This window comes from Budorcas taxicolor, chromosome 25, assembly GCF_023091745.1.
Source record: "Budorcas taxicolor isolate Tak-1 chromosome 25, Takin1.1, whole genome shotgun sequence".
Lineage (NCBI taxonomy): Eukaryota > Metazoa > Chordata > Mammalia > Artiodactyla > Bovidae > Budorcas > Budorcas taxicolor.
The window spans coordinates 41,676,877-41,694,198 of NC_068934.1; the positions used below are offsets into that span (position 1 = coordinate 41,676,877).

At 51.9% G+C, this 17,322-nt stretch overlaps 3 protein-coding genes across 10 annotated transcripts; 1 reads left to right on the top strand and 2 right to left on the bottom strand.

The window, feature by feature from the left end:
* Positions 1-1,439: 1,439 nt before the first annotated feature.
* On the bottom strand, positions 1,440-3,961 carry LRRN4CL (LRRN4 C-terminal like). Its single transcript, XM_052661816.1, has 2 exons — positions 3,301-3,961; positions 1,440-2,777 (listed from the first exon to the last, which is right to left on the bottom strand). The coding sequence occupies exon 2, from the start codon at positions 2,770-2,772 to the stop codon at positions 2,071-2,073; it is 702 nt and encodes a 233-aa protein (XP_052517776.1). The 5' UTR covers positions 2,773-2,777; positions 3,301-3,961; the 3' UTR covers positions 1,440-2,070.
* A 134-nt stretch (positions 3,962-4,095) lies between these two features.
* On the bottom strand, positions 4,096-16,861 carry BSCL2 (BSCL2 lipid droplet biogenesis associated, seipin). 8 transcript variants are annotated; one of them, XM_052661812.1, is made up of 14 exons: positions 16,106-16,170; positions 15,593-15,722; positions 14,044-14,171; positions 13,718-13,930; positions 11,869-12,185; positions 10,544-10,625; positions 7,076-7,219; positions 6,116-6,250; positions 5,833-5,930; positions 5,121-5,262; positions 4,912-4,979; positions 4,651-4,739; positions 4,473-4,553; positions 4,096-4,338 (listed from the first exon to the last, which is right to left on the bottom strand). In XM_052661812.1, exons 4-14 carry the CDS (start codon positions 13,808-13,810, stop codon positions 4,196-4,198), a joined length of 1,392 nt encoding a protein of 463 aa, XP_052517772.1. In that variant the 5' UTR covers positions 13,811-13,930; positions 14,044-14,171; positions 15,593-15,722; positions 16,106-16,170; the 3' UTR covers positions 4,096-4,195. The 8 variants fall into 8 exon arrangements, with proteins under 8 accessions (XP_052517772.1, XP_052517767.1, XP_052517768.1 ...); XM_052661807.1 differs by lacking the exon at positions 15,593-15,722 and having other exon boundaries at positions 14,059-14,171; positions 15,775-16,216; XM_052661808.1 differs by lacking the exon at positions 15,593-15,722 and having other exon boundaries at positions 15,775-16,216.
* On the top strand, positions 14,939-15,435 carry GNG3 (G protein subunit gamma 3). Its single transcript, XM_052661817.1, has 2 exons — positions 14,939-15,037; positions 15,307-15,435. Exons 1-2 carry the CDS (start codon positions 14,939-14,941, stop codon positions 15,433-15,435), a joined length of 228 nt encoding a protein of 75 aa, XP_052517777.1.
* Positions 16,862-17,322: the final 461 nt, after the last annotated feature.

Here is a 17,322-nt window from a genome sequence, read left to right on the forward strand (position 1 = left end):
AAACAGTGACATTTTATTTTCTTAGGCTCCAAAAATCACAGCAGATGGTGACTGCAGCCATGAAATTAAAACGTGCTTGCTCCTTGGAAGGAAAGTGATGACAAACCTAGTTAGCGAGCGTATTAAAAAGCAGAGACTTTGCCGACAAAGGTCTGTATAGTCAAAGCTACGTTTTTTCTAGTAGTCATGTATGAATGTGAGAGAGTTGGACAATAAAGAAGGTTGAACTCCAAAGAACCGATCCTTTCGAACTGTGGTGCTGAAGATTCTTTAGAGTCCCTCGGACTGCAAGGAGATCAAACCAGTCAATCCTAAAGGAAATCAACCCTGAATATTCATTGGAAGGACTGATGCTGAAGCTGAAGTTCTAATACTTTGGCCACCTGATGCGAAGAAGAGCCAACTCATTGGAAAAGACCTTGATGCTGGGAAAGATTGAGGGCAGAAAAAGCAGGCAACAGAAGATGAGATGGTTGCATGGCATCAACACAATGGACATGAGTTCGAGCAAACTCTGAAAGATAGTGAAGGACTGAGAAGCCTGGTGTGCTGCAGTCCATGGGGTCATAAAGAGTTGGACACGACATAGTGACTCAACAACAAAAAAAGAGATGACTAAATTGTATAGTACGACCTCACTTACTTCTGGGTAAGTGCCCTGTGGAAATATCTAATCATGTGAGGATATGCCAACAAACAAGGATGTCCATAGCAAACACTGAAGACAAGTGGTCTAACAAGGAGCCATGGGAAGTGTCAGTTAAGGAGCATCCTCCGATGGAAAGTTATACCATTCACATAACCAGGGAGGTTGTGATTTACCAATGGAACATTGTCTATAACATATTGAATGAGATCAAGAATGTATTTCCACCGCTTAGGGAAAGATTTGCTCTGCAGCAGGTGACTACCTCTTGAGGAGAACTCTCCTTTTATCAAGTTTTACTTGAAATATGTGTTGTAATTTTTTAAAGATTTAAGAGCAGTAAAAGTGAGGAATAAACTCTGTAGCAACTTAGACTTTTCTACATCCAGTTAATTTAAAAATAAACTCAAGGGACTTCCCTGGTGGTCCCATGGCTAAGATTCTGCCTTCCCAATGAATGGGCCTGGGTACTGGCTGCTATGGGTCTTTGAAGCTACTCGCAGGCTTTCTCTAGTTTCAGTGTGTGGTGGGGTGTGGTGCTCTGTAGTACGTGGGATCTTACCAGGGATCGAACCCATGTCCCCTGCATTAGCAGGCAGATTCTTACCCACTGTGCTGCTAGGCAAGCCCCAAGGACAGGGAATTGAAAAATATCATGATAGCTATGTTTCCAAAGTGTAGTCCCTCAGTCGTGTCCGACTCTTTGCGACCCCATGGGCTGTAGCTATACTCTAATACAAAATAAAAACTTTAAACAAAAAAGATCATGACAAATGAAAATGTCTTCCTTTTACATTTCCTTTAATGTTATACAACAAACACAGATAATACACAGTAAACACAAATGGGGGGAGGGGAAATCCTTTGTTATTAATATATTTTTATAAGCAAGCTTGTCCCAGCCAGCCACTTGGACAATCCTCCTCTTCTCCACCCCATGTCAGTCACTTAGTTCCACCCGACTTAAGACACAGTGGATTGTAACTCGGTGTGCACCCTTACTATCTAAGCAAAAGGCAGCAGGTGAGGTGTGGTCTCTAGCCCCAAACTCCCATTCCCACAGCAGCTGATTCTCAAAACCCCTCGGGAAGCCACCACAGTGATGGGGCCCACACGTGGAACCCGGCTGTGGACTGATTTGTGAAGCTCAGGAGCTAAGAACCATTTTTAAACGGTTACATGGTTATGGAAGTACCTACACAATATCTGTGATTTTACCCCCTGGAGCCACAAAACCTAAATTACTATCTGGTCCATTAAGAAAAGATCTTGTCAGCTTTCTCTACTCCTAAACCTCAGCTTCGGAGGAGAGTGTTGTTTGGGGCATGAACCCACTCAGCAAGGGCCCAGCGCCCGGCCTTTTGTGCCATCCTCGGTCTGGCCTTCGTGGGCCGTCGTCTCCCCAGGGGGAGACCCGGGCAGCCTCAAAGCCCTGCATGGCTGGGGCGGCCTCGGCGGGGGCAGCCCCAGCGCTGGCGTAGGCAGAAGTGCCAGACCAGGGCGGAGCAGCTGAGCAGGGCCAGCGCCGAGCCCACACCCACGGCCGCGTGCAGCAGAGTGAGTGGCCGCGGCGGCACGGTCAGCCGGCCGCAGGGCCCTAAGTTGGGGCCGTCCGCACCGTCGAGGCCCTCCGCCCCGGGCCCGGGAGCGCGGCTCTCTCCCGCGTCGTTGGCGGCCACCACGCAGACAACGTATGCGCCCCCAGGCTTCAGGCCCTTCAGCTCCGCTCGGCGGACCGTCGAGTTGAAGCTGGGCCCCTTCTGCGGAGCCCCGCTGCCTTCCCAAAGCAGCAGCCAGTACTGGTGGACCGGGGAGGAGGGGGCGCACCAGTGCACCTCAGCGCGGCCCGTCTCGGCCTCCACGCGCACCTCCCCCAGGCGTGGCGGGTGCGGCGGCTGCAGGGCGCTGGAGAGGCCGGGACACAGGCAGGCTGCCCGGCCGGCCCCCTGCAGCTCCTGGCAGGGCACCTGCAGGTGGCGGCAGTGGTCGTAATCACAGGGGATGGCCGGCAAAGGTGTCTCATCTTGCTCGTCTCCTTCCAAGTCTCCGGCCACCAAGGGCTGCGTTCTGGGAACCAGGGAGGAGGTGACAGCAAGGAGCCACAGAAGGCAGGGAGAGCGCGGCATGGAATCTGGAAGAGAAGGGTAAAGGCTCTTTAGCCCCCAGTCCCTGCAGGGGCCCTGTCCCTCACCAAAACCTGTAAGCAAAGGGAAACAGGACAGGGAACCGGGAGAACAAGCAAGAGGTGGGAATGACCCCGACACACCCATGTGTCCGTCCAGCTTCTGAACAGCTTATGTGCTTGGTTTTGGGGAAAAGAATGAAATGTGGTCTGAGCCGACAGAGAGAGGTGCGATCGGCAACATGTGAAATGCTGGAAATAGTTTATTCAATGAATAAACAGTGCTGGGGGGAGCTGGGGCAGAGAAGAGGAGGAAATGATTTACACCGCCTGGGTGAGGAAGGTGGAATGGTTACCAGCTGCCACCCAGAGCAACCAGCTAGTCAGCGACACATGCAGAAAGCCAGAAAGGAGACAGAAGTTAGAACGGAGAAGAGAGGGACACAGAGGCCCTGGAGCCCTCCCTCCCCACCTGTCGAAGGCCTGGTCCCTGCCTGCCCTCCACACGTCTATCTCATAGGCACCCCCTTACCAGCAGGTAGGCCTTGATGCGGCAAGTAGCAAGCTGGGGCTCCTAAGAGGTCCCCCAGGAACACAGGCTGTGCAGTCACGTTCTGTCGGTGTCTTCAATTTCAATTCTGTTTTGGCCCAAAGCTTTTATACCCCTCGACTGTGATGTCACCACCTGGCCCCCCTTCCCCTGCTCCCCTCCCTGGTGAGTGCCAAGAAGAGGGCTGGTCCCTTCAGAAGGCCTGAGTCACGGGGCCAGGGGTGGGGGAAGCCACATGCAGTGGTTCCAGCTGGAGGTCGGGATGCCTGGGTTCTGAAAGAGCAGCGGAATGTGGAAAGCAGCCAAGGGCTGAGAATCCAAAGGCTGAAGTCATGTGAAGGGGTGAGGAGGGGAGCGAAAGGGATGGGCCACCTGGCTGGTATCAGAGAGGAAAACAGCTACGGACAGCATGGGGCCTGGGCCACGAAATGCTGTTCTGGTAAAAAATCATACCACATCCATGGCAGTCATTTCCTGTCTTCTGCCTCTCCACAGATTGAGAAAGGGAGGGGTGCGGAGGCCAGAATGATGTACTCCAGCTTTGCAGCCCCACCCTCTGCTATCCCCCTCCCCAGAGGGAGAGGACTGAGTGGGCAGGTTTTCACTCCCTGGACTTCCAGGCTGATGAATGAAAACAGCTGTGCCTAAAATAGTCCAGGGCCTGGAGGTCTTCTGCATCTGTGGCCCCTGACAAGAAAACCTCCTCCGGCCGGGGCGGGGAATGCCTGGGGAACACCAGGTTTTTAAATGACCCTGAATCCACTTCAGAGTCAGGGAGGCAGCTGGCACGAAAATAGTTTATTATTGGGGGAGCCCCAGAGAGAGAAAGGGAGCAGGTGGGAAAGGGCCAGAATGTGGGGACTCGGCCCTACTCGCTTCAGGAGCTGGAGCAGATGGGGCGCTGTCGGACAGAGCCCGCAGAGGGCTCCGAGCTGCCCACGGTCTCTGGGGCAGGGGCAGAGCCAGAGGCAGCCAGATTGGCCTCCGTCAGCAGAGCTGCATCTTCCCAGGAGCCTGAACCTGGGCCAGGGGAGAGAAAATCAAATCCCAAAGGGGAAATTCCAGACCAGGGACCCCCGCCCCCACCCGGGGTGGCCTCCGCCCTGCTCACATGCTCCCCCCGCCACCCGTTCCCGCCGCACAGGGTCCCTCACCATCACTGGCCTCGGGCTCCAGCTCCTCCTCGCCACTCAGGGGCTGTTGATCTGTTTTCTCCTCCTCGGACAGCTGGCCTTCTGCAGCCCCAGGGGGGAAGGCAGAGGTCAGTCTGGAGGAGGCTAAAGGGGAGGACTGAGGAGTAGTCAGGAAGGGGGTCGGGCAGCTGCACCGTACCTGTCCTAGGGGGATCCGCATGGCTCTCACCGTCCTCTGTAACGGGTGACAGCTGGGGGGACTCCTCCTGGCCTTGGGGCCCTGTGCCTCCAAAGGGGGTAGAGAACAGGGCAGGACTAGGGTGGCTGTGCCTGGATGGCAGTGCCAACTTCACCCCATTCCGCCTTTCTCTTGACCTTCAGCTTAGTAGGCGAGCACCTAAAGCTTCATTCTGGATGGCGCAGGAGGCCCCCCTCACCCAGCCCCCAGCCATCACCTCTACCTGGCTGATGGGCAGAGATCTTTCGCTGGACTTCCTTGCGGGAACGTTTTCGGTTTCGGATGTTTACCTGTGGAGGGGAAACTCCTGAGCAGCAAGGACTGCCTTCCCTCACCAGAATGATTGGGCCCTTCTGCCCCAGCCCCCAACACGCCCCGGCCCACTCCCCAAAGAAGAACCATGAAGGGGAGAGGAAGGGGTCCTTTGAGACCTGCAAAGAGAGGCGCTGTCGGGGCCAGATGCCCCCCCACACCCACTGCATGTAGCTGAAGAGCACAATGACGCTGAGGAAGGTGAAGTTGCTGGCGACACCAACGAAGGCGCAGGTCATCGGGAAGTTGTACAGCAGGTACCTGAGGCAGGGAGTAGGCAGGAGGGGAGTAGCAGCTACCAGGGAGTGCCAGCCTTCTCATTTCTCAGAAGTAATTTCTAGGGCAGTTCACCAGAGCTTGGCGAGAGCTGGTCTCCACCCTCTGCCTCCTGCGCACTGAGTCAGTGGTTCAAGAGAACGTTTCTCCACTCTGACTGCACATGGTCTCCCCCTGGGGTGCTTTCAGAGTCTCATGGCTGGGGACTTCCCTATCTAAGGTCCGATGACTAATACTCCACTCCCAAAGCAGGGGGCCTGGGTTTGATCCCTGGTCAGGGAATGAGATCCCACAAGCTGCAACTGAAAGCTGCCACAGCCAAGTAAATAAATATTTTTTAAAAAGTCTGGCAGCCAGATATGACCGTAACAAATCCTAGTCTTGAGGGCGGGGCCCAGGCATTGGTAATTTTCTAAAAGTTCCCCACGCTCCTGATATGTGATGTCCAGCCAGGGCTGAAAACCTGTAGCCCAGGTAAAATCTGTCACCTCTGCTTAGGACCCTCTTAAGGACAGCCCCAGGAGAGCTGCCCAGCCCACGTGGGCACTGCCTCACCTGAGCCCAGTGAAGTGGGCGTGGATGCGGAGGTAGGCTCCGTACATCTGGATGCGCTTGCTGTGGATCTCGATAATGGCTCCGGTGGTTGGCACATACTGCGGGCAGGAGGGCAGGGGCGGCAGCACATCAGGCCAGAACCCTGCTGCCACTCGTGCCAGCCCAGTCTGAGGCCTGCTGCCAGCCTCCACCGCAGTCCCTCCTGCCCAAGCCTGGGAGCTCCTCGGGGAAGATTCTGGGCTTGTGGGGAGGGCTGTCTCCTGTCCTCCTCTCCTCTCCTTACCGAGTTCTCTCTGTATTCTGGGTATAGCTCCACCTCCAAGAGCTGCTTCTGCTCCGCAAAGCCAAACAGCAGGAGGCTCGAGAAGACCAGTGTGTCGAGCATCTGGAGCAGGCTTGAGCGGTAATGCAGCATCACCTGCCAGGGCCAGGGAAGGGAGGCTGGGGACGGGCGCTCACCCTCAAAACCACTCCTGAACAGGGCGAAGAGGCTGGGCACGGGTGCCTACCCTCAAAGCCACCCCTGAGCAGGGCGTGAAGGCGGCTTCTTCCTTAGGTCTCCTAGTCCCTCTCACTTCCTACCACGCCCCAAGTCTCGATCCCATCATTGCGGAAGTTTCAAGACATCCCTGCCCTGCCCTTCCCAACCACGTCTCTATTCCAATACAAGTCTCCTCTTCTAAGAAAGCCTACCAGGTGAAGCCCCACCCCATCTGTCATCTACCTTTCCCCAGAATGGTGCTATAATCTAGACCAGTGTACCATCTGAGGCTTTCTTCTCCCAAGTGGACATTCAGGAATTTGCTTTATGAGACGGTTCTGTTGACAATTAAGAACGGAGTCCAGCATTTATTAAACACCCACTATTTCCTCATGGAATCCAAACCAGTCTGGCTATGAGGGAGTTACTACTACTATATTTGCTTCAAGGGGTTAAGTAAGTTGGCCCTCTGCTAGTATGTTTCTGAGTGAGGACTTGAAGCCTGGTCTGTTTGGCTCCAAAAAAGCCCATTTTCAGGGCGGCTCCACTCAAAGATAGATGTGCTCATCGGATGTCTGGCAACGGGGGGGCGGGGGCGGGGTGGGCAGGAAGGGTCATCTCTCTGGTTTGGTGAACTGACACCTCTTGCGATGCTGTGTCTGTGTCTCAGACCTCAGAATGTTTTCTCCTGAAGCCCCACCCAGATACTCTGACATCTGTTATCATTCTCCACAACCTCCTAGACAGGCCACGAACACTCACGGAGCGTGAAGAGGTGGAGATGATTCGGCCGCCTCTGGTGTAGCACGAGATGGTGACCAAGAACATGCCCAAATCTTGATTCACAGGAGACTCTGGCAGCTCAAGCTCTAAAGTAACGCGGTAAGGCTGTCCATACATCAGTACCTGCCCAAGGTGGACGGCATCTCTTTCAAAAAAAATTTTTAATTGCATTGTCCCTGTCCCACCTCCCGGCTACCCTTCCAAATACAATCTCCTCCGCTATCAAAACAGGCCTCTCAAATCTCCCTCTTCCCAAGAACCTGCTGCCCCCTTCTGGTAGCTGGATCCCTCCCACTTCTGAGATGTTCAGTATCTACACTCCTGAATCACTCTGTTTGAGAAAAGTTGTGTCATATTTCTTTTCCAAAAGTGAACCATCATGTTGCCAACTGGGCCATCTGTGACTCAGGCCTTTGTCCCCGTGAGGCCATCCCCTCGGGCCCAGCCTGCCTTCACTTACATTACTAATTAGCAGAGTGCCGGAAGCACTCACCATTTCCCTAGCCAGCTCTCCCACAGTAACTCTGTCCTTCTGGGTCCCTTACCTTAGTTCTGTTGGTAGAACCCTAAGACTCAGTGGGAAAGCATCTTCACTGGGATTAACCCCAAAAGATTAAAGATTTGCCACCAAACATACCCTAGTTATTCCTGACCATTCCTATACTCCTCTAATCCTATATTCGACTATGCTTATCCTGTGCATGACCCCCTCAGGGTGATCCACAAGGATTACAGCGGTGATGGTAAAGCTTTTGGTTTTAACCAAAGAGGGAATGGATTAAAAAAATTTTTTTGAAAAAAAGAGTGCCCTAACCCTGATAGTGACGGCTTCCCTGGTAGATCAAATTGCCAACCGAGGTTCGATCCCTGGGCTGGGAAGATCCCCTGGAGAAGGGCATGGCAACCCACTCCAGTATTTGTGCCTGAAGAATCCCATGGACAGAGGAACCTGGTGGGCTACAGTCTACAGGGTTCCACAGGGCTGGACACGACTGAAGTAACTTAGCATGAATGCACACAACCCTAATAGTGAACCATCTAGACTTATTGCTGTGAAGGTACTTTGAGGATTTTATCCCTAGAGTAACAGGTGAAAATCCACTGATCAAAATCTTTCTTTATATACACTGTTATTTTCAGTCTGAATGATTATTTTTTACCTTTTTGTTGTTGTTCGTTTCTTTGACCACACTGTGAAGCATATGGGATCTTAGTTCCCTGACCAGGGATTGAACCTTCACCCCTTGCATTGGAAGTGTGGAGTCTTAACCCCTAAACTACCAGGGAAGTCCCTTCAGTCTGAACTGTTTTGAAAAAAATGGATTCTATGAGAGTCCTATCCCCATGTAGAGGCCAGGTGAATCTAAGCTAGTTGCTTCACTGAATTATTTGAAACATTGAAACAGGTAGTTCTCTGGGTGAACAAGAAGGACATGGGGAGTGACTGCTAGGTAGCGGGTATGAGTTTTTTTTCTGGGGTGATGAAAATGTTCTCCAATTGATTATGGTGATGGTTGCTCAGCTCTGAATATATTAAAAACAACTGAACTGTACATTTTGAATGGGTGACTTGTATACTATTTGAATTATATAGCAATAAAGATTTTTATTTATTTATTTAGAGTTGGCATCACCAAATCAATGGACATGAGTCTGAATAAACTCCGGGAGTTGGTGATGGACAGGGAGGCCTGGCGTGTAGCAGTCCTTGGGGTTGAAAGAGTTGGACATGACTGAGCAACTGAACTGAACTGATATATATATTTTTTTCTTTTTAAGCCAGTAATTATGTCGTCTCCTCCAAGGGGATCCAAAAATCGCTAATAACAGAGTCTTGTGAAGGACTCCTGCCTTTATTCACATTTGTCTGCCTGATGGAGAACTCTCCTCCATTCCCACTTTGAGCCTCACCATCACCATAGTCTCCAGAAGACCTAATTCTTCACAAATTCTTCTGAAATGCAGGAACTGCATCTTTGCTACTTAATGCAGAGATTTCCATCAATCCTGTGAGCTCTTTGAAGCAGGACAACATCTACTTCTAAACAAGCTGTTACCCACAAAATAGACCCATTATTTCACTCATTCATTCAAAAATGTTCACCAGAAATCAATGAAATGATCAACCTGCTTTACTTATTGGGGAACTTGGGCCTCACCCTTCATCCTTCCATTCCTTGCTCATCCAGCAGCCTGGTACCCGATGGTTTTAGGCTCCCTGTGTCACAAACCATTATGATCTACAACAGGAAGCCACACAACAGCATGCCCCATCCCAGGTGTGGGTGTACTGTGGCCTTGTTTCTACTCCCCTCAATATATTCCGTTTATTATTATTGAGCCACAAAAACACAATGAACCAATGTTTTCACAGAATATTCTATAGTACTCTCCACATTACTTTCCTGAGTAGCAGAACTGGATAACCCTCTGTCTCCCAGTGCCCAACACTCCACTCTACCACTTTCTTTTTGGACCACGCTGTGCAACTTGCAGGATCTTAGTTCCTGAACCAGAATTGAACCAGGACCGTCGGCAGTGAAAGTGCGGAGTCCTAACCACTGGACTGCCAGGAAATTCTCTCCGCTTCCCCACTTTGAAATCTCCATTTGGGATCCACTCATCCCACCTGCTAAGCTTTCTGGATAGTGGTACTCTGGTAGTCCACTGGAATATGTCACAAGATACACAGTCTTCCGGGTTTTTTGTATTGTCAACCCCAAGGGGTCCAAAACTCTATAGCTTACATTCCTCCCTTCAGAATGACCATTTATTTCTATCCTCCATATTTTCTATCTTCAGGTCAGTATCCTCCCCAAGTACAATTTTTGAAAAATCATTTTCAAATGATTTTTAAACTTTTAGTCTGACCACTGATTATTTTTCATTTTGCTGCTGACAAGTCAAAAACCTCTGGTGATCAGAAACACTGTTGATCCTCCAAGGTCCTTCTGAAGTGTTCTGGGATCCTACCCTTTTGCAGAGCTTCCACCAACTTGCCTAATAAAGAAGGATGCATTCCCACTTTGCATTTCCCAGGGCTTTCAGGTTTATTGAAGATATACTGGCATTTGACCAGTCCTTTGGCACAGTACCCTTTGTAAAGGAAGGTTACGTGTATCTCTCAGTAGTGTCATAATTAATAATGCACTTTCAAAACTCTTGGGTGGATTCCATCCTAGTTCAGTGAGATAACTGGTTTCTTTAAGTTCATTTAGATCTAAAACATCCCTTATCCAGCAGATATGGCCTGGCTGAAACAATTTAAGGAGGAAAGAATAACCCATTCAATTCATTTGGACTTCAATTTTTCTTTAACCTCCCTTTCCTTGAAAGCTTTCCGTTCCATCTCTGTTACTCAGTCCCTGGTACCTAGGTCTTTCCCAAGTGTTCTTATTTCCAGTCATCAAAGCGCTAATGAAACCTCTGTTCAGCTCCCATACTCACCCGATCACGTCCACCCTTAGCCAGTGTGACATTGGCAACAGGGAAGGAGCAGAGTAAGGAGGTGGAGGATTCGCAGTCCGTCCTAAATGAGAATAAGGATGATATTCTGCTAAGTTATAGTCTGTCTTACTTATCCACACAGCTCCTGGGCCCCTAGGACTCCCTTTCCTGTCCCCCATCCTTTCTTCCAGAACAGGCATTCCTTCTGTTATAGAGAGATGGAGAAGAAGTACAGCCAGGAGATTCAAGACACTAGAATGAGTCTTTTAAATTCTCTTCCTGCTACCTGTGTTTATTTCTTCTCATGAAGGTAGACATTCTTAAATGGGAACCTATGGACACTTAGTTGAATAGTTTCAGACTTAAGTGTTTCTAAAGACTTACTTGGGAAGCTGATAAAAATGCAGATTCCTAAAAATATAAAACAGATTCCTGGGTACCACCCCTCTAGATTCTGATTCCAGAGTTCTGATCTGGGCCCTAGTTCAAGAAAACTCCTCCAAAGGGACCCACAGATGATCTTTACTCTTAAACCCTTTACTCACAAACCTTTCCAATTGTAGGCAAAATTGTACATGGGCATGTATCAATAAGTAGGTTCTTATGACAGACAGGAAGGGCCATAGCTTTCATGAGATCCATGCCTCCTAAAATTTAAACAGCTGTGCCTTAGAAATTATGGCTCATGACTAGGGATTCAGGACATGGAAAGAAAAAAAACAACAACTTTGGACCATCGATAACAGCACCTCTTGATTGGTCCTGAGGTCATTTTTAAAAGAAGGGGAGAGAATTTGGCAGGATCTGTAAAATGGGAAGGAACTGAGGACTCAGACAAGTAGGACTCTGGGAGTTTATGAACCCAGACACCTTGTTTTCATAAGCTCTATTGCAGCAGACAATCAGGAGTGGGAAGAAGTAATGTGAAAGGCAAATACCGCTTTCCTCATATCTTCTCTACTGAAGGCCAGATTAGTTCTGAGATGACTTGAGAGGCTGGGTTAGCTCAAAAGTCTACAGTAGCCCTGAGAGAGGTCTGATCCAGCCTAAAGTGAACTGACCCTCATAATGACAGTCTAGGAGAGGGCTTTTTTTGTTTTGTTTTGTTTTTAAACCAGATTTCAGTTAACCAGAGACAGGATTAAGACCCTAGAGCCCTACCAGCCCAGACCTGCCCCAACCTCCGGCTATAAATCAATGTAAGTGCACTAGGCTCAAGTGTCCTCTTCTCTGAGTAAGAGGGTTTTCCTCAGAAAGTGCGAAGGGTGCTTGCAGCAATTCTCTCGCGGGATTCCTCTACTTTGACAAAAGAAGACCCTTCTCACCTGTAGTGGAAATGCACGGGGCTGAGGTGGCTGACTGTCGGCATATAGGAATAGTAGAAGGAGCCATAGAGGAAGACAGACACCCAGAGCAGGAGGAGGATGGTACAGAAGAACACTCCAAACTGCAGTAGCAGCTTGCGAGCACGGCCCGCCACGACGTGGCCCATCTCCTGGGCCCACAGTAGGGCAGGTACTGGTGGGTCATTGACCATGACGGGGAGTGCAGGGGGTCTGGCCCCGGGTTCAGCCTTTGGGTTCCTAGGTGCTTTGCCACCTGGACGCCACTCCTGGCCATGGGACGAAGCAGCTGGTGGTTCCTGGAAAAAGACCGAGAAGGGGAAAGAATGGCTTGTTTCACGGGGGAGGTGAGGACAAAAAGGACACGCTGACCAGAAAGGCTTTGAGGAACCAGAGACAGCAAGACATAGCAAAGCCTTTGTTTCATATGGCTTTTCTCCAACTGATTGTGTTTCTCAGCCAATTATCTCTTCCCTTCCTCCACTGAGCTTTCTCACCACCCCCCTGTGCTAGAGTTCCTCAGCTGAACCCATCCTCGGGTCACCTGATTCTAGGACAGGCCACTTTGATGGTCACATACAGAGGATGAACGCCTTAAAATTCTTCTAAGGCGGACTTATACACACGATTCCACACTGCGAGGTGGCTGCACGGAGAGTTCGCGACTTGCCTAAGGTCGCACAGCTGGACTCAAAGCCAGCAACCTCACCGCAGCCACTATTGCTTCCCAAGTTGCTTCTCTCCTTCTGGAGCTGCGTTCGCTCCCAGACAAGACCGAGCCCCACGCCGGGCAGGGTGTCCTGCGGCCAACGGCCGCTCCCCGCCAGACCCCTCCGGTTCGGTGACGGGCGCGGCGCCCGGAGCCCTCACGCAACCGCACCACCATAGAAACCATCCAGCCCGCAGCGGCAGCTCCGCAGACTCACCGGCCGCGCGCGCTGCCAGGGCAACGGCGAGAAGGCTCTTCCGCCTCCCAGGGAAGTCCCGCCCCCTTCCGCCGACTGCCTCTGTAGCGCAGGGGAGCGGGGTTCGTCCGGGGCGGGGCCCAGCGCAGGGGGCGGGGCCTTCTAGGAGGCCAGTTTCCCACCTCCAAGCGCCGGGCTCGCTCCTTCCCCGGGGTTCGTTACCCCCTCCTCTTTCGGTAACCAAAACCAAAGCGGATAGGCATCTCCTTCTAGGCTCCAAGATATGCTCCACGAAATGCTATGAGTCAGCAGCATCCCTCTCAGCCAGCCCCTCGAGGCCGCAATCGCGGCACTCCGCCTACACCTTCATTATCAGTCATTTAACCCCAAAAAGAGGGCGAGGCGGGCGTCCAACGGGCGCTGATTTTTATTGCGCACATCTCCTTGGACCCGTGGGCTTCCAAAGCAAAGAGCATTCACCCCGGGAACGTTGCAATCTGCAGGTACCTGGGAATTTTGCGTGATGCGCCGGCGAGCTGGCTGGCCCCTATTCACAAGAGTGGTAGCATTTCAGGCCCGTGACTTGTCTCCAGATTTAAAGACGTGTCATCGACCTCCTCGGACCCTAATCAGACTTTTTCTCTGAGTTCCCACAGCGCATTATCTAGACTAGGTCTTAGCGGGTGGCACTTTTATTTTGTACGTGTCTATTCACCCCAAACAAGATCCCTCAGAGGGTAGGGTCAGTGTTGCGCACATCTTTGCACTCCCCACAGCACCACGCACAACGCTGCAGACGTAAAAGGCAATCTCTCAGACCAACACACACACACACACACACACACACACACACACATACACATACACACACACACGCATCCAGTAAGCCCATCTATTTCCAGAAACACCCACCGACTCTCCCCTACCTCTTCTTTGTCGGATTCTTTGATCTGGTCTCTGCATGCCTCTTTTTCCCCAGCTTCTCCTTCTTCTCTTTGGTCTGCCATTTCTTCAGACATCTTTCTGATGGACCTTGCTGCCCTTGGATTTTCCACTTGTAGCTAGAACGTTAAGTGGTGATCTAGAAGCTGAAACCTGTAGCTCATCACATTTTCCTGGATATGGGGAATGGAGGGTCCCTGGAAGAGACACGAAGATTCAGGCGCTAAATGCTGTGTCAGAGTAGAGGGAGGAGGGATAGAGGGGGCGACTGCCCAGCTGATGTCAGAATTTCAAATGAGCAGGGTCTCACGCAGTCTGTACTGACTTCACTGCAGGGGCTGTCACAGGTCCAGACCACCCCATTTGAGGGGGGTGTCTGCCTGGGACTCAGCTACTTCCAGCTCCTTTGGGGAGGGCTCTAGCCCAGACTCTGGATGCCTGCAATGAGGAAGGACAGGCAGTGAGACATTAACAGTGGGGGTGTGCACAGGGGCTGCAGGCAGCAGCCAGGCTCCCCCACTGGCCAGACAGTTGGTATATGCCAGGATCTGAGCTGCTCCTTCTAGCATCCTTCATCCTTCAGGTATCAGCCAGTGCTGGAGCTGCAGAAACAGGGACCAGCCCTCCACTGGCCTCTGACCTGACCCTCTCCAGTGGCCTTCTCTGTATTAGCAGCTTCTGCTGCTGCGTCAGATACTCTCAGCTGCAACTCCCTGCAAGGTGGGGCACCCATCTCAGGCAGAAGGCTTTGGTGCACCCCACTGATCAGATTCCCCAGGACTGTCGCTGCCAGTGGCCTCAGGTGAGTAGGGAGCATCCTGTTTTTCTCCCTTTGGGGCTCAAGGGGGCAGGTGGGGGTTATGTGCCCTCCTCATTAGGGCGGGGCTCTTTCTAGTTGTGGTTTTCAGAACTGGGAATACAGATAGCTTGAGGGCTGTAAAGCCTTCAAGTCATTCATATGTTTAATGATCTGAAGCCGAGGCCTTGTAGGAGTTTGGGAGCATCTCATTCCACTTCTCCATTTCCTTAGCTGAGGAACTGGGAGATGGGAAAGGCCTGGGAGGTTGGGGATAAGAGGGGAGTAAAATATTAGGGCATAGGACCCAGCCTTGCAATGATTGATGAGGCGTAATGGGGGAGAGGGGCCTTCAGCTGAGATTGTGCAGGGCCCCCTAGCACGCTCTGAGCTGTCTCTTTCCTCCAGGATGAAAGGGGAGACCCCTGTGAACAGCACTATGAGTATTGGGCAAGCCCGCAAGATGGTGGAACAGCTTAAGATTGAAGCCAGCTTGTGCCGGATAAAGGTGGGTGGGGCCCTGGATCCCATTAGTTGGCAGGCTGTACCTAGGTGCCCAAACCTTAGGCTAAGAGAGGCTTTCTTTCACTGACTCCTTGAGATCATGGAAGGAGTCTTGGTGTCTGTAAGGAAAGCTGGCTCCAGGTCTCTGTGGGTGATGAGGGAAGACTGTCTTAAGGAGTCCTAAAGATGGCAAAAGATAATCTATTTGGGGAAAGAGGCTGCAGCCCCCTTCGAGATTTCTGGCTAACAATTCCCCTCCTGGCTGTGCCCCAGGTGTCCAAGGCAGCAGCAGACCTGATGACTTATTGTGATGCCCACGCCTGTGAGGATCCCCTCATCACCCCTGTGCCCACTTCGGAGAACCCTTTCCGGGAGAAGAAATTCTTCTGTGCTCTCCTCTGAGCTGCCCTGTTCCTCTTCACAACTCTTCACCTTTCCCTCTCCCGGGCCCTTCCTTATTTATGTCAGTAACTGTCGTGAGCCCCCGAGGATCCCTGCATCCCACCCCTAGCCCTTGCCCAACCCTGTGAGGTTATCTGAAGCCCAGGCCCTCCCTCACCTGTCTGCTGACTCCATTTCCTCGCCCACTGTGGCGGACCCAAAGCACCCTGTGACTCGGGGCACCCGTAGCTCCACCCACAGAAGGGCTGGCAGACTCTGTCAGCGTCCCGCCGGCTTCCCTCTGTGACCTGCTCAGACAATGGAGAGAGGGATGGGCTGGGTGCTTGCTCTCAGTCTCACCTTGGAGCTATTGGGATGCTAAAGCCATGTGAAGAATAAAGTCATCCAGAGTCTCAGAGGACAGCTCCTGTGTTACCGTCCTTGGCGGGAGAGGCTCATCAGTCAATAGATTTGGTGGTGGGTAGGTAGAAAAGCTTGCCATAACCAGGGAACAAGGCCAGTCAAAGCGCGTTAGACATTCTCTAGGATCAGAGATCCGTCGGGTTAGAGGGGATGGAGAGCAAAAGAAAGGGTCTCAAGTGGAAGAATTGTTACAAACAGGCACTCAGAGGCTACAGAGAGCACGCCTACACGTACACAAGAACGCAAAGAAGACAAAAAGAAAACAGACCGAACCGGGTGAACTTAGGAAGGGATTCCCGAGGGAAGTCGAAGACAGGAGGCACCCAGCGAGAGGGGAGGAGCTCGGTTCCAGTTCCTGAGGAGGGGCCGGCTTTACTTCTAAGATGGCCGCGCCCACAGCAGGCCCCCTCCAAGATGGCCGCCGCCATGGGGCCCGCGCCAATACGGCGGCCGCACGTCACAGCGTTTTACCGGACGGGGCTTCTCCGCTGGGCCCATACTTAAAATGGCGGCCCCAGGCACCCAGCGGTCTCAATATGGTCCCTTCCGTGCTCATCTGTCTCAAAATGGCTGCCCATGTCCTCGCCAACTCGATGCCCACTTCTCCCCAATTCGGAGGCTGGACGCCGACGTCCACCCGATCCAGGTGAAGACACGGGGGGCTATAACCAAGGATCTTGGCACAAGGGAACCCCAGCAAGCACGCCGATATAGTAGGCGCCGGTCGCGTGGGTCTTATGAGAATCTAGGTCCCTACAGCTTGCCTAGTGGAAGCTGCTTCGGAGCGGAAACACAAGTGTGATGACAATTAGCGCACCGTTCGGCTTGGGGGTGCTGTTCCTTGGTTGGCTCTCGTTCTCCCTAGGAGTTGGATAAGCCCTAAGTTGTTCAGTTTTGGCTTCCTGGTAGAACTGGGGCTTGCTATTCTCCCACTTCCCATTCAGGCTCATTCTGTCACATCCGCTAGGATTTGTGTCCCCGCCCCTGGTTCGCTTACCACCCCTCGTAGTGGTCCAGCCAGCAAGCTGCCCGGTCAGAGGCTTGTCTCACGAGCGCCTCCTGGGCTCAGCCTTGGCAGAGGCTTATAAAGCCCCAGAATACTTTTTCTAGCAGCCTTTTCCTTCCAAGGGAAGGAAAGACAGACGGAAGTGGGACCAAGGCCAAGGCAGAGAAGGTAGTAGTCTCAGGATGTCTGCTCCTCATGGATTAAGATTCCCCACCCCCCATTCAGGAATACATCGTTTCCCGGGGGAAGCCTAGATCAGCTCATGCTGTGTCCTGGGATACACTTAGGGGTAGGAGCTGCTTTGCAGTAGGCGTGGGTGACCTATATTAGAGAAAGCATATCACCCCCAGCTTCCTCACACTTCCACACAGAAAGACAAGCACGGGGAGAATAGAGAGGAAACCAAGGGAATAACTTAGATTCCTGTGGATGTTTCCACAGGCTACAGGGGTACCTGGTGAACTTGGGGAGCTGCTGCT

Bases quoted from the DNA above. Each gene is read 5' to 3' on its own strand.
- LRRN4CL (XM_052661816.1), bottom strand. From the start codon at position 2,772: ATGCCGCGCTCTCCCTGCCTTCTGTGGCTCCTTGCTGTCACCTCCTCC.
- BSCL2 (XM_052661813.1), bottom strand. From the start codon at position 13,810: ATGTCTGAAGAAATGGCAGACCAAAGAGAAGAAGGAGAAGCTGGGGAA. The intron at 4,740-4,911 runs TAGAGGTGATGG...TACCCCCTTTGG, and splicing joins ATCTCTGCCCATCAGCCAGG to AGGCACAGGGCCCCAAGGCC. The intron at 4,554-4,650 runs GTACGGTGCAGC...CTGGGGCTGCAG, and splicing joins TGCGGATCCCCCTAGGACAG to AAGGCCAGCTGTCCGAGGAG.
- GNG3 (XM_052661817.1), top strand. From the start codon at position 14,939: ATGAAAGGGGAGACCCCTGTGAACAGCACTATGAGTATTGGGCAAGCC. The intron at 15,038-15,306 runs GTGGGTGGGGCC...GCTGTGCCCCAG, and splicing joins CCAGCTTGTGCCGGATAAAG to GTGTCCAAGGCAGCAGCAGA.